The 15405-nt window shown below is 37.8% G+C and overlaps 1 protein-coding gene across 12 annotated transcripts in view; it reads left to right on the top strand.

Moving 5' to 3' along the window:
• ppfia2 (PTPRF interacting protein alpha 2) overlaps positions 1-15405 on the top strand; it is a 214503-nt gene that overhangs the window by 135803 nt on the left and 63295 nt on the right. For all 12 annotated transcript variants that reach the window (XM_051107593.1, XM_051107597.1, XM_051107589.1 and 9 more), the window contains one exon: positions 8551-8652. In XM_051107593.1, the coding sequence (XP_050963550.1) occupies positions 8551-8652 (102 nt within the window). The remainder of the gene's footprint in view (positions 1-8550; positions 8653-15405) is intronic.

A 15405-nucleotide genomic window follows, 5' to 3' on the forward strand; every position in this document is an offset into this window, starting at 1 on the left:
TTTCCTTGACTTCTGCTTCTTTGACCTCTTTGACTTCTGCTTTTACTTTTTCTTCGACTTTTTCTTCGGCTTCTGCTTCTTTGACTTCTGGTTCTCTGACCTTTTCTTCGACTTCTGGTTCTCTGACCTTTTCTTCGACTTCTGGTTCTCTGACTTTTTCTTCGACTTCTGGTTCTACTTTTTCTTTGACTTCTGCTTCTATGACTTTTTCTTTGACTTCTGGTTCTACTTTTTCTTTGACTTTTGGTTCTCTGACTTCTTCGACTTCTGCTTCTACTTTTTATTCGACTTCTGTTTTTTTACTTTTTCTTCGACGTCTGCTTCTCTGACTTTTTCGTCAACTTCTGCTTCTGACTTTTTCTTTGACGTCTAGTTCTACTTTTTCTTCGACTTCTGCTTCTACGATTTCTCGTTTCTGCTTCTTCGACTTTTTCTTTGACTTCTGCTATATATATATCATTTTTTTTTCTATTACACCCATCAACCATAACCTTAATTTTCACTTTTTACTGGGCTGTTACAAATATCCATGTTTGTATTCCCATATAGATGGTGACCTGTTCCTGTAAACACCCTTCAGAAAAAAGCTTTGCTTCTTGAAGAGATGCTGGTAGATTCATATGTGACCTTCTTCAATATTTAAAGGAGGGAAATGAGATGTGCTGAGTGCTGATGGTCATATAAGCCTTTCCTCCTCCTCCTCCTAATGCCATTGGTTAGCCCTGGTTAGATGCTTTACTGACCTGGAGTCAGGACTGACTGCCTCCAAATGCCTATGCAATTTAAAGCCATTGCCATTGCAGATTGTAAAATGAATGTGTTTTATTACAGATACATTTGAGTGTTGAGAGTGGAAGCATATTCTTTTGCTTGTAACATTTATTTCATATGTTTATTGACATTTTATTCATATTATGTTGTTTTTTTATAACTTTTTTCCCTTTTTTCCTCATTGGTTTAAATTCTTCCATTACTTGGAATTTTTATTTTATATTACTGAATGTTTCAAACAAGCAGAGAAATACTTCAAGACTATATGCCATTGATTTAAATTGTATTTAATATTTATATTTATATATAACTGGTAGTCTTTTTAGTATTGTATCTTTTTTTGCTGTGATATCAAAATTAATATTAAGAAGCATCCTTAACTACTGATAATTTGGTATTCTACAAATTCTACATGGATTCATTTTTTTTTAAACATTCGTTAAACTACTGCATCATAAATTTGAGAATTCTGCTGTTACTATACAACTAAAGGACTAGTTTCGAAAGCCTTGCGTGCAACCAGACAAAAACAGGAACTCCGTTCGCCATATGAAGCATCTGTGAGCTTGTATGTGCCCCATGGGACATTCTGTAAATAAAGCTTTACAGCCTCCATTAAAGATTCATCAAACGCAGAACATCCTCAGTCTAGAATTTAATGGGTGTGTGGTTGTATATCATCCGTGTAGCTGTTAAAATTCCTCTCTGGCTTAGTTGTAGAGTTTTTTGATTTGTTTATGCTGAAGCATGGCTCCCTGTTCTCTGCAATTTCATTTTATTTCATTAGTTATTGTGCTGCACTATGGGAATGCTCCATCATGCCACTTTACATGAGTGTTTCTCAAGGGCCGCAGGTGCATTTGAAGGTTATCACTACACAGGCCTTTGATTTAAAGCCTTAAAAACTCACTCTTGAGTTTTTAAGGTGCATACCCTACTCAGTCTTTCATCCATTCTGCACTTTAAACAACCTGTCGCTCCCAGGAGTGTGCCTTATCCAGCCGAAAAAGAGTGTTTTGAGTCAATCCAAATAGAATGAATGACATATGCTAAGGCTTTTGCACTGACTGGTTGGCAGTCTTTGAGAAATTTCTTTGTAGGCTTTGTCAAACCCAAACACTTCAAACCAAAGTGCTATTTCCTCAGGGAAGACCAGGTTTTGGTCTAGTTCCACGAGGCAGTTCTTGCATCTTCCTTTCAAATGGGGTGGCCTTTGTCATTCAGACTTCACACTTCACAGTCAGGCTGAGATTGGCAACTTACATGGTTCTGGTGCCTTTTTAGATTATATGAATGGGAGTTAAAGGAATTGTGTTTTATCATGTTGTTCCAATCCCACTTTATTTCTTCTGGGAAACACAAAAGGAGAAAAATTTGACTTTGAATGTTCACGCTGCTCTTTTCCATACAAAAAAAAACTTTCAGTGAACAGGGACTTTCAATTCCTTTACAAAGACCAAATAGCAAAATATGTGTAGTCCATGTGACTTACAGTATTTCTCAAACCATATGATGGTTTTGTATGAGGAACAGAGCAGAATATCAAGTGAAATCCACGCTGCAAAACTCCTTCAGTGGCTGCAGCATCATTACAAGCGTTGACATGTTTACATCCTGCCTGGGTGGCATCTAGCGTTTCTTGTCTCTGCCTTTTGTAAGCTCTTTCAGTAGCTGTGGTCTACTAAAAGCCTCAAAGGCATCAGGGCTGAAGTGGAGAGAACAAAGATGCGGGTCTTTAGGATGTTTTATTCATTCACAGGCATCTTCCCATTCTTTTCTCCTTGTCTTATCGCTAAAAAAACAGTGAAGACTTACATCAATTATCTTTGACTGAAAATTGCAGCCAAAAGCCACACAATATGGCATCAAATCAGTATTTTATTTTCCGAGTTGTGTATTCTGAGTTGTGTTACAGTAAAAATAGTAATAGATGGTGGCAGTAGCTCACCAAGTGCAGCCAGTTCACATCATCAAAATAATTGCGCTCCCCCATGGTCCAAAATATGTATAAAACGATTTGGATTTTTTAAATAACGTAAATCTTTTATGGCTCATTTAAACTTCTGCATATTCAAACTTTGTTACTCAGTCAAAAGAAAAATAAGATCCAGTGTAGCTGGGTATCGTTGATGTCTTTACACAACACATTTGAATATATGCAAATGATATTTGAGAGCTATGAATGGTGTAAACTTTGATCAGTTTCTCACACAAAGCCACTGTACAATTTTCAAACACCTGTAATGGAGTGCATAAATCATATGGAGCAATTTGTGTTCGTTTTTTAAAACTCGAGAGGCCCTGATTACCATATGCAGTTGGTGAATTAAAATGAGGACGTTCAAATGTTGACTTTCAAAATATTGTTCAAATATTCTCTTTTTTTCTTCATGAAAGAAAGAAAGTTATATGGGATTAGGGAAAAATATGGGTTGGAAATGAAGACTGATAAAGGGTGAAACATTTTATGTGCCTTCCTCAGGCACTCACCTGTAAAACAAAGCCTATATAAAGCTTAGCATGTACTAGTTTGCCATGGTAACACCTCAGGAGGTGAGAAGTTACTATTTATAGCTCTGCTTTATATTAAGTTGAAAAACAAGATATTCATGTATTGTCGTAGTTTGAGTCATACTGTACGTACTGTACTGTTCATTTTTTTTTTAACATACCTCTTTAAAAACCTGGGTAGAAATTCACTTTGACACCTTACTTTGAACATTTTAACAAGTCTATCCATTTTTTTCTCTTGTCGTTGTTTAAAGCGGTGTAGAACATGTTGTAATTATGCCTGTCTCTCCCCTTAGACTAACACCTCTGCACCACCACCTCTCTAATCAACACTTTTTAATTAGCGCTTTGCTAACTCATCCACAGTGACGTGTGTGCCAAACTGAACCGAGTGACTTCTGCTAGACAGCAGTGTCGTCAACATGCCCATTATGGGCATCTGCCAGCAGCAGCCCTCTGGGCCCTGGTGCCGTCTGTGTATGGGATAACTATGGTGAGATACGTAGTTGCATTTCATGAGATATTCTGGAGTCAAAGACCGCAGGCTGGCTGAATCTTTCCTGGCTGCTTCTCATAACACTCTGTGAAGATAAATTATGACATTTTACTGTCCTCATTAACCAAGCAAGTCAACTGTCATGACAAACCAAGGCAGGGTGCAAAAGTTCATCTGCTCCATGTTAACCTGGGTTTTTGGCATAAGCAGCTGTGACCTCTAAACCAGCACTCTTTAGCATGTCACTCATATTGTTGGTCTAATATCAAACTATTTTAAGTTTGAAAAGCCTATGTTTAGTTTTTCAGTTTTACACAGCACCAACAGAGTAGATTCTCACGTATGATAATGTACTCACCCCCTTGTCATCCAAGATGTTCATGTCTTTCTTTCTTCAGTCGTAAAGAAATGAGGATTTTTCCCCATATAATGGACTGCTATGGTGCCCCGAGTTTGAACTTCTAAAATGCAGCTTAAATGCAGCTTCAAATGATCCCAAATGCGGTTGTAAACGATCCCAGCCAAGGAAGAAGGGTCTAGCGAAACAATCAGTTATTTTCATTAAAAAAATACAGTTTAAATACTTTTTAATCTCGAACGCTCGTCTTGTCTTACTCTCCCAGAACTCTGTGTATTCTGGTTCAAGACAGTTATGGTATGTCGAAAAAACTCCAATCGTATTTTCTCCCTCAACTTCAAAAATCATTTCAAAATCATCCTACATCGCTGCAGAAGTACCAACCCAGTCTTTGCAAAGTGAACATGCAAAGAAGATCAAACACCCTTGACAAAAAAAGGTAAAACAGCAATATAAAATGATTTTGAAGTCGAGGGAGAACGTGAGATGGGAGTTTTTCAACATACCCTAACTGTCATGAACCTGAAAAGTTCAGCAGAATAAGACGAGATGAGTGTTTGACTTTAAAAAGTATATATATAGTATTATTTTTATGAACATAACCGATCGTTTCGCTAGATAAGGCCCTTCTTCTTGGACTTCTCCTTTAAGCTCTATGTTAGAGATTTAAGATGAGAATATATGTGCTCACCACACTAATGAGTTTGTCAGATGTTGATCCAATGCTTTACCCATCCCATATTTACCACCTAAAGGCAGCATAGGATCCCTGCGCAGTGAATTTGGTTTGATCTTAGAATGCTGACCTTTGACTCCAGAAAACACTTCAGGGAGGTTTGTTTCAGAGCTGCTATAGAGGGGAGTTTTGATCATAACTGATTGTAATTCCAGCCCATGTAGAGCTGTGGTTTGACCGTGTTTGTCTGTATGTGTGCGCTGGTGCGTATATGTTCACAGTGTTCAATCTTAAACCTTCCCAAGATGAAAACTCTGAGATCCCGATGTATTTGTACTTTGAAGATTGCCTCAAGCAAATCTCCTCTGAAAAGCTACAAAGCCTGGATACAAGTTTGCTCACACATCTTTGTTCTTGTTTGTCTTATGGTAACACCATGTAACGTCAGTAATCAATACCATCACGGCAAGTGGTTGAGTTAAGGTACATCTAGAACGACTATCTCATACCATGAGTTAACCTCACCAGCTACCACAAGACTTTTTGGCCTTTGATGGCCAGCTGGATCGAGTCCTGTTTAATTATCCCTCTATAATCAGAGGAGTCTTGCAGCAGAGGACAAGCTTAGATCAATACCCCAGTGAGTTATTGTCCTAGACATCTACCTTTTTATGATCTCAATCCCACCTGTCTGGTGGTAGCTAGATGGGCATGTCATCATCCACAAAGTTCATGTTTATCAATTGAAATTTCGACTCTTGCCAATTTAAATAAGACCTCTGATCCTTGCCATCAATCAGCAGACAGATTGATAAAGTTTCCTTTATATTCTGGCTGTAACCTAATCCATCATGTGCACTGCAATGTCCAGTAGATTCAAGAAGTGAGCACATTTTTAACCATCTGAGTCATAGTTGAGAGAAGGAATGTGGAGGCTACTGTTGCTATAAAATTGGTTGTCACTTAATGTCATATTCAAATGTAAACAGTTCAATAATGGTATATTTTGACTCAGAAGTGCTCTGGAATGATTCATGGTCCTTTTTTATATTTGCCTGTCCCTGGGATGATTTATTGTGCTTATTATCAAACTGTTACCAAAGTTGTAGTTGAGGTTATAGGGTTGCAGGGTGACTTCGGTCTATATTGTTCTTCACATTTGCTTATTGGAGCACCTCAATGTACCATGTAAAAACAATTGCATCACCACTTACAACATGTCATGCTCCATATACAAGCCTTAGTCAATTCCCGGCCTCATTCCTACCATTCCTAAAATCCTCTTAGTTGCACCGAATTCAGATTACCACAAGTACATTGAATGTGTACCTTCCACTCTTATGGGATTTTGCTTTCAAAGATGTAAAAACGTCAGCATTGTTGTCATTTCCCTCCAGTTGCAGCATTTGCTGGAAATTCTAGGTAACAAAAGTTAAAGGGAACCCTGGGTATTAAGACTTGTATGGCTTAGTACAACATAAATTATGTTTTTTTCATGTTATTTAAAAAAATCTACATTGTTTTATACATATTTTGGACTACTGGTGCTACCTGTTGCTATTTTTACTGCAACAAAACTCAGAAAATAAAATACTGATACAATCTCTAGAAAGTTTAATTCGTCAACAGGCATTTTCCCATTCTTTTCTCTTCTTCTATGGCAAGGAAAAGCATTGAAGACTTACATCACTTCCCTTGTTGCCGTTCGACTGAAAATGACAACCAAAGGTGCACAATGTGGCATCATATCAATACTTTATTTTCTAAGTTGTGTTGCGGTAAAAATAGTAAGAGGTAGTGCCAGTAGCTTGCCAAGTGCAACCATTTGACATCATCAAAATAATGGCACCACCCATAGTCCAAATATTATTGCGGACTGCTGTACATGACTCTACTACGCGTGCTTTCATGTGTGTGGTTGCGAGATATTAAGAGTTCAAATGCCCGAATTAGAGATTCTCTTATGCAAGTATATATTTTCTGCCTAGTGCTTTGCTTATTTTTTGCAATCTGGCAACCATGCGCACATGCTCGCTCTTCGTTGCGGAAGCGCCGCCAACAATGATATGAAACATATTAATCCTTTTTTTCCAGTTTTAATAATGTAGACAAAGAGCGTGCATAAGTCTTTGATATTAATTTATGTAATAAATAGCCTATAATAAATCAGTACATTCTATTGCTTTGCACTTACTGGTGAAGATACCTGAAATGTAAAAGTAAATTTCTCAAATGACAACAATCATTTCGATTATAATTTTGAGCAAAAGTTATGTTTTATCATTATACAGCATGACGAAAATGGGACAAAGATTTCATTGACTAAAACACTTTAGGTTTTCTTTGACTAAAACTAGACTAAAATTCTAAGACTTCTAGTCGACTAAAACTTGACTAAAATAAAATAGGATAAGGTTGACTAAATATAAAAACTAATAATAAACAGAGCAATTCCAATAGGGAATTGCTCGCACTGCAGTGCTTGGCCCTAACAAGGACATTTAACAAGGTACTAAGACTAAAATTCAAAAAAATAGCTGACAAAATTAACACCGTTCTACATGTCTCTGTTTTTACTGATACGATGCCACATTGTGCGGCTTTTGGTTGTAATTTTCAGTCGAAGGACAACAAAGAAGCAGTGTAAGTCTTCACTGTGATCTTAGCAATAAGAAAAGGAGAAAAGAATGAGGTATTGGCCTGTAGACGAATAAAACTTCCTAAAGACCTGCGTCTTTGTTCTCTCCTCTTTAGCCCTGATGCCTTTAAGGCTTTTAGTAGACCACAGCTACTGAAATAGCTTACAAACGGCATAGACAAGAAACGCTAGATGCCATCCTACTAGGATGTAAACAATGTCTGGGGGCGTTTACACTCATTGTGGGTAAAATCAATAGCACGGCATTTGGTATAAGCCTACACTTTTATCCATCACCACCTGTAAGCTCTTTCAGTAGCAGTGGTCATCATATCACTATTTTAAATTGTGTTGTGGTAAACATAGCAATATGTAGTGCCAGTAGGTCACTGAGTGCAACCATTTTACGCCACCGAAATAATGGCAACCCCCATGATCCAAAATAGTGTAAATCTTTCATGGGTTTTCTACTACATATTTTAGTAAGAGACATAATTTACGTTATATTAAGCCATACAAGTCTTGAAACCCGGGGTTCCCAAATTCCACCTTTTTTGTAGTGTGTACTAAATTGTATTACTTCTTTCCTGTAGTACTGTTACCTATGACAGCTGTCTGCTATTTTCAAGTAATCCCAAATGCTTTGATTAGCTTGTTTTTATGTGTTTGACTAGGGTTGGAGTTTAGCTCCACAGGTTGGTAACCTTTCAGGAACAGGGTTTGCTGCTCCTGGTAAAAAGTTCAATCATGAGCAGCAACCTTTTTGGTACCTATCCACCTTATTTTTCCCATAAGAGCGGGTGAAGCCATTTGTAAATTTTATGGGTCTGGCTTCTGGTCTCAAACGCATCCAGCAATTTTTAGCTGTACAAAACAGTTTGTGTTGCTGCTTGATTCTGATCCTGCTCCTGTTCCTGCCCCGGGAGGGTCAATGTTTGTCTCCAACTTACTATAATGTCCCACTTGCCTAGAAGTTTCCAGTAATCCTGAAGATTATAATTAGACATTTCAGGTGTGTTTGATGAGGATGTATTGTCCTTTAGCAAACCCGTGTCCCTTCAGTCAGTGTGACGTTAAAATGTCTGTTTGGTGTCTTGCAGGAGTTTGCCGCCCTGACGAAAGAGTTGAACGCCTGCAGGGAACAGCTGCTGGAGAAGGAGGAGGAGATTTCAGAGCTGAAGGCCGAGAGGAACAACACCAGAGTGAGTTCGCACACCGTGTCTTCCAGGCACTTCAAAGAACAGATTGTGCTCCTCAACTGTCATCCATCATGGAAAGTTGTACTTGCTTACAAAAAAGCCAATAATGTAACAGATGCCCACCCAGCAACTCTCAGCAACTCGTTTTGTTGGAGTCAGGATGTTTATACTTGCTCCAAACTGCTTTTAATGAACTGAAACCAGATTCTGTAGAGTCTGTTGAGATCCTTGCTTTGGAGTTACAACATTCTTACTTTTATATGCCCTGCACCAACTTTTATAGGAGTTTATTGTCAGTAGAGCGATAACTTTATCCTTAGCAAGATCATATTGCCTTGTAAGTGAAGATGACAGGCTGGCGTATTTCAATAAAATTGTCACCAAGCATTTGCATCGAATGCAGAGAAGCTGCCAAAACGTCTGACAAGACCCAGCACTTTGGCTATCACTTCCGTTTCACAAGAAAGTAGTCATTCTCACATCTTCTGCTTCATTTTCACCTCCATTCTTTTCCTGCACCCCTCAGTGCCTGCCTGAGTCACCGTGCTAATGCAGGCCGGCGCACCAGCCTCCGCGCTGCAATTCAATTAATTACTTACGTTACTTAGCCGCAGCCAAACGTTTGAAGAGTCAATTATGGAATTGAGGATATCGGAGGGTATTAAAAACCAGAGGGAAGCATAGATCGAGGGGGATAAGGGGGTGTAGTGGAATGGAAAAGATGAGAGGTCGAGTGAGATTAGCAGCAGACTCTGGAAGCAGCATTTCAAGCAGAGTTTCTAATCTTACACAGGGAGCAGCTAATGCGACCGTGAGTAAAGTATTTAACCCGAAGTTGGTCTAGAGAGACTCTGCAATGCATCAGTCATTATGGAAAAGGTCATATCTTAATCATTTTGAGGCTGCGTCCCAGTTTGCGTACCAGAAACGTTCGATTAAAGTGTAGAAAGTACAGTCTGAAGTCAAAAGTTTTCATACACTTTGCAGAATCTGCTAAACGTTAATCATTTTTACCAAAATAAGAAGGGTTATACAAAATGCTTATTTTTTATTTAGTATTGACCTGAATAAGATATTTCACATAAAAGATGTTTACATGTAGTCCACATGAGAAAATAATAGTTAAAATTACCGTTTAAAAGTTTACATATGCTTGATTCTTAATACTGTGTTGTTACCTCAGTGATCCACAGTTGTGGGTTTTTTTTTTTTTTTTTTTTTTTCAGTGATAGTTGTTCATGAGTCCCTTGTTTGTCCTGAACAGTTAAACTGGCCGCTGTTCTAAAAAAAAATCCTTCAGGTCCCACAAATTCTTTGGATTTTCAGCATTTTTTGTGTATTTAAACCCTTTCCAACAATGACTGTATGATTTTGAGATCCATCTTTTCACACTGAGGACAACTGAGGGACTCATATGCAACTATTACAGAAGGTTCAAACGCTCACTGATGCTTCAGAAGGAAACACAATGCATTAAGGTGTGTAAACTTTTGAACAGAATAAAGTGTACATTTTTTTTTATTTTGCCTAAATAACATTTTTTTTTATTTAGTACTGCGCTTCAGAAGCTACAGAAAAAAACATAATGAACACTGCAGAGGCTTTTTGGCCATTTTCATTTTAAGTGCCATTTGGACCACAGTCTGTTGCAATAAGGTTAAGATTACTGCTGTGTATTACTGCTGATTATGTCTGTGCATTAGTATATATGAGGTCATGTTGTCTCAACCTGGGGACCACTACGAGAGGTCGACTACACTTATGTAAAATAAAACTTTTAGGTCACATATTATTGATGTCTTTGTCTCAGAACAACATTTTCAGTGTTAATTTGGTCAACGAAGACGACGACAAAAAATATTCGTTAACGAACGTTTTTCCGGGACTAAGACGAGACGTTGACGAGGTAAAACCATTATCTGATGATAAAAACGATGACGAAATGTATGCCGCGTCTTCGTTAACAAGACGAGATGGGACTAGAATGTTATTTAAGGACTATGGGACATTCAAAATACATCCTATAGGCTAAGTTAACTGTCTTGTCTTTCAAAATGTGCATCCCTGTCATTGGATCATAAGGGACGTATCTAGTCTCAGTATGATAGCCGCAAACAGCCGGCTACCAAAACATGAACTTGCGATCTGAAACAATGGCCTCAACACCTGAAGGGTTAGCAATAGGGTGACCAGACATCTCGTTTTTCCAGAATACACAGAATAGTGCTGATAGAAGCGCTTTTTCTGGCGCACACTCCATTTCTTCAGTTTTAATACAGCGCATGATCAGTTCTCAGTTCTCAAATACACACAAAGTAGTCCAAATGTCCATCTCACGTAAATACAGTCAGTTATGGCTAAAGTGAATGTAAACAGGTGGGTGAAAATGGAATGTGTCAGTATTACATGTATGCCTTCAGTCTTAAAGGGACAGTATTCCAATGAAATACCTATCTGTGTCATTAATGTTAACCAAAAACAGTGTGGTCATACAATATCAAATGGTCAGTCAGAAACAAGGACAGTGAAAGTCAAAGAAAGAAAAGAAAACATACAAGTAAGATGAGATGAGGTCATGAGGTCATGAAAATGCAACATTAAAGGGAATGGTTCACCTAAAAATGAAAATTCTGTCATTAAATACTCACCCTCAACTTTTTTCATCTTCATAACACAAATTAAGATATTTTTGATGAAATCCAAAATCCGGACTATATTAACGATGTCTTTACTACCTTTCTGGGCCTTGAATGTGTCAGTTGTGTTGCTGTTTATGCAGGGTCAGAAAGCTCTCGGATTTCATCAAAAATATCTTAATTTGTGTTCCCGAAGATGAACAAAGGTCTTACGGGTTTAGAACGACATTAGGGTGAGAAATTAATGACAGGATTTTCAGTTTTAGGTGAAGTATCCCTTTAACAAAAAATGAAGCATGTAAATGAAATGTACAGGATGGATTTTTACACAGGACGGCCCGTCAGGTAAAATGACACAATGTTACTGTACGTATATTGATTTCAGATCAATTCTGAGATTTATGTATTAGCTAATGGCTGTGTCTACTGACGGCACCAGTGTGAATCTGATCCACCAAAACAGACACGCGCAGAGGGAGAGAGAGAGAAACCTAACCTGCATTATCCGGCTATAGGGATGTTTTAGTGCTGAGCTGGCGCTGGGAAAGACAGAGGCTGGCATAGACCGAGGGTTATGAATGAGAGAGCAAGGAACTGAGCAGAAATAGAAAGGTCAGCTTCTCTATAGGTCTCTAGAGCAGCACTGTTACAGTACTGCCAGTACAGCCCTCAGGCAGGTACATGTGCTGCTGCAGCCCTAATGCTGCCTTACATTCGACTAGAGAAGTCTGAATTTCAACTACTTGGTGACTCCAATTGAAGCTGAACTCCCTACTTAAAAGAAAACATTGTCTAACAATCTTTTAGTTATCAATTTTGTTGTGCTAATGACTTTAATTTTAGCTTTAACTTTATTTTTACATTAGTATCAGTATTAGCTTATGCTTAGGGTTAATTTGAGATCTGACTTTAGTTTTATAAGTAGCTTTAGTTTTAGATTTATTTGTAGATATAATTTTAGTTTAGTAGATATCATTTTTGTTATTAGTATTTAGCTTTTAACTCTAGTTTTAGCTTTAACTAGATTTTTAGATTAAGTATTAGTTTTAGCATAAGCTTTTTAATTTAATTTTTGATTAAGTATTCATTTTAGATCTTATTTAGTGTAAGGCTTTAGTTTTAGTATTAGTTTGGGATCAAATTTCCTCAAATGTATTGCAGTAACAGAACGAAAAATAATAAGCGTACATAAATTAAAAAGACATGTAAAATTATAACGCACAAAAATGAAAAACAGATGCAAATTTATTTAGAAAATCAAACAACGTGGTCACGGATCGAAAAAATAATAAGCGCAAATTCAAAATGTAAACCCATTAAAAATTATATTGCACAAAACTGAAACACGAATTCAGCATTTTTCGAGTCACAAACAAAATCAGGTTTTCCGCTCATATTTTATTTTTTTGTGCGCTTATGCTCTTTTCCCCTTTGCTCACGTTGTCGCGTTTTGCGCTTGAGTTTCAAAACTTTGCAGTCCAAGTTTGATGTAAATTAGGGCGGGCTTCAGTGTCACCATTGGTCCACTAGTCTAGATTGACAGCTGCTCCTCTAGCCAATCAGTCGAAGGGGGAGATTACGTCACTCCGGTGCGACTCATGACTGCTGTGGCTAAAGCCGGGCGCTCACTGTGCGATTTTTTTTAAAGTCCTTTAGGATTGCACTTGTCAGACTGTGGGACTGTAGACTGACAGTCAAGATGTGTTAAAAACGGGTGCGTGCAAGAAAACTTAGTCCGTAGTTTTACATTATCAACCTGTAAACGTTCAGTGTTCCGCCGTTTTAAGACGAATAACACACCGACGTGAAAACAGCGGCGGAACCGGTGTTTATCATAGCAAAGGCAACATATCAGATGAATTTCGTGAGCGGAGGACGGGATAACTGGAAATTATGTGGATACAGGGGTGTAGCGTCTGGGTATGCAGGTCCATATGGGCCCGGGCACATTGGGAACCCGCCGAGCCGAGGGGAACTTTTTAATTGAGCCCTGTCCCTGTCCATCAGAACATGTTGCAGCCATTAAAATAGCTCAGTTTTGAATTTTAATGGCAAAGTGGCTAGATTTCGTTTCGTTTCTTTATTAAGTTAATTAAGAAATATGTTTAAACCATTTTATGTTTGTTAAATTGAAGCTTTTGTTTTTTAAAGTAACGACCAAGCACTTCCGTGCTACAAATAATAAATATTTGAATGCATTTTTAATTAATAAACACGATGCCTCATGAAATCCATCAGAGCTAAAAAAAAAAAAAAAAAAAAAAAAAAAAAAAAAAAACGTCAAAACATCTCGTGGATAAGGCATAACAGCCTACCTCAGAAAAGCCAACAAGCCTATAACTTTTCCAACATACTTTTCTCATAAAAAAGCCAGTTAACTGAGTTCATGCCTACCTTTTTATTGCTATTTTTCATAGTAAATGTGAAGACAGGTTTTTTTTTTTTTTAAGTAGGCGGAATTTTCACATAAACTTTACGCAATATAACATGATTTCATTACATGAATTATTTCGTTTTAAAGTAGTAATTTAAAATATTCTATAGACATATTTATCATGTCTACTGAGTTTCGGATTAATTTTGTGAATCGCTCCTGCTCAAGACAGAGACGGCAGAAAGTGCATGCTTGATTTCTTTAACTATTTTACGAAAGCATAATGTTTTGCTAATATTGTGAGGACACACAAATAAAAGTAGACCTTTTGCAGTTCCGAGTGATGTATTACTCTTACCTTTATGAACAAAAATAGCGTATTTTAGGTTTCCAATGTTATTATAAAAAAATGGAAGTGATCGCGCTGGTGCTTCCATGTCAGCTGCAAAGTGCGCTTTATAGCTTTCACTCTCCGCACAAACGATTGGATATGCGCTTAACAGCGCACATATATCTAGGTTAAATGTTTAAATTAATATTGTGAAATACATCAAATGTTTTATGTTTATAGCTTTTATTTTATGCAAGTCGTGTTAATTTGAGAAGGCTAAATTGATCAAACATGCTCAACTCATTGCGGCTGGCCGCTTGGTCGTTACTTTTAAAAACAAAAGCTTCAATTTAACAAACATAAAATGGTTTAAACATATTTCTCAATTAAAAAAACGAAACGAAATCTAGCCACTTTGCCATTAAAATTCAAAACTGAGCTATTTTATTGGCTTCAACATGTTCTGATAAGTTGTTGGACAAGGACAGGGCTCGGGTCAGAGCTGGGCCCGTGCAGGACACTATTCGTTCCCTCGGTTCAATTAAAAAGTTCCCCTCGGCTCGGCGGGCCCCCAATCTGCCAGGGCCCATATGGACCTGCATACCCAGACGCTACACCCCTGTATCCACATAATTTCCAGTTATCCCGTCCTCCGCTCACGAAATTCATCTGATGTTGCCTTTGCTATGATAAACACCGGTTCCGCCGCTGTTTTCACGTGGGTGTGTAGTGCTGCTTATATTATTCTTCTTAAAACGCCGGTATTGTCGCCGTTTGTTTACTTTTCACCATATCCAACATTTCAGCCCCGCGTTATGCAGCTTGCAGTCACTGAACGTTTACAGGTTGATAATGTAAAACTACGGACTAAGTTTTCTTGCGCGCAACCGTTTTTAACAGGTCTGTCTGACATGAGTCGCAGTGGAGTGACGTAATCTCCCCCTTCGACTGATTGGCTAGAGGAGCAGCTGTCAATCTAGACTAGTGGACCAATGGTGACACTGAAGCCCGCCCTAATTTACATCAAACTTGGACTGCAAAGTTTTGAAACTCAAGCGCAAAACGCGACAACGTGAGCAAAGGGGAAAAGAGCATAAGCGCACAAAAAAATAAAATATGAGCGGAAAACCTGATTTTGTTTGTGACTCGAAAAATGCTGAATTCGTGTTTCAGTTTTGTGCAATATAATTTTTAATGGGTTTACATTTTGAATTTGCGCTTATTATTTTTTCGATCCGTGACCACGTTGTTTGATTTTCTAAATAAATTTGCATCTGTTTTTCATTTTTGTGCGTTATAATTTTACATGTCTTTTTAATTTTTTTATGTACGCTTATTATTTTTCGTTCTGTTACTGCAATACATTTGACGGAAATTTGATCCCATAGTTTAGATTTAGTATTAGTTATTTATAT

This window comes from Labeo rohita, chromosome 4 (assembly GCF_022985175.1).
Source record: "Labeo rohita strain BAU-BD-2019 chromosome 4, IGBB_LRoh.1.0, whole genome shotgun sequence".
Classification (NCBI taxonomy): Eukaryota; Metazoa; Chordata; class Actinopteri; order Cypriniformes; family Cyprinidae; genus Labeo; species Labeo rohita.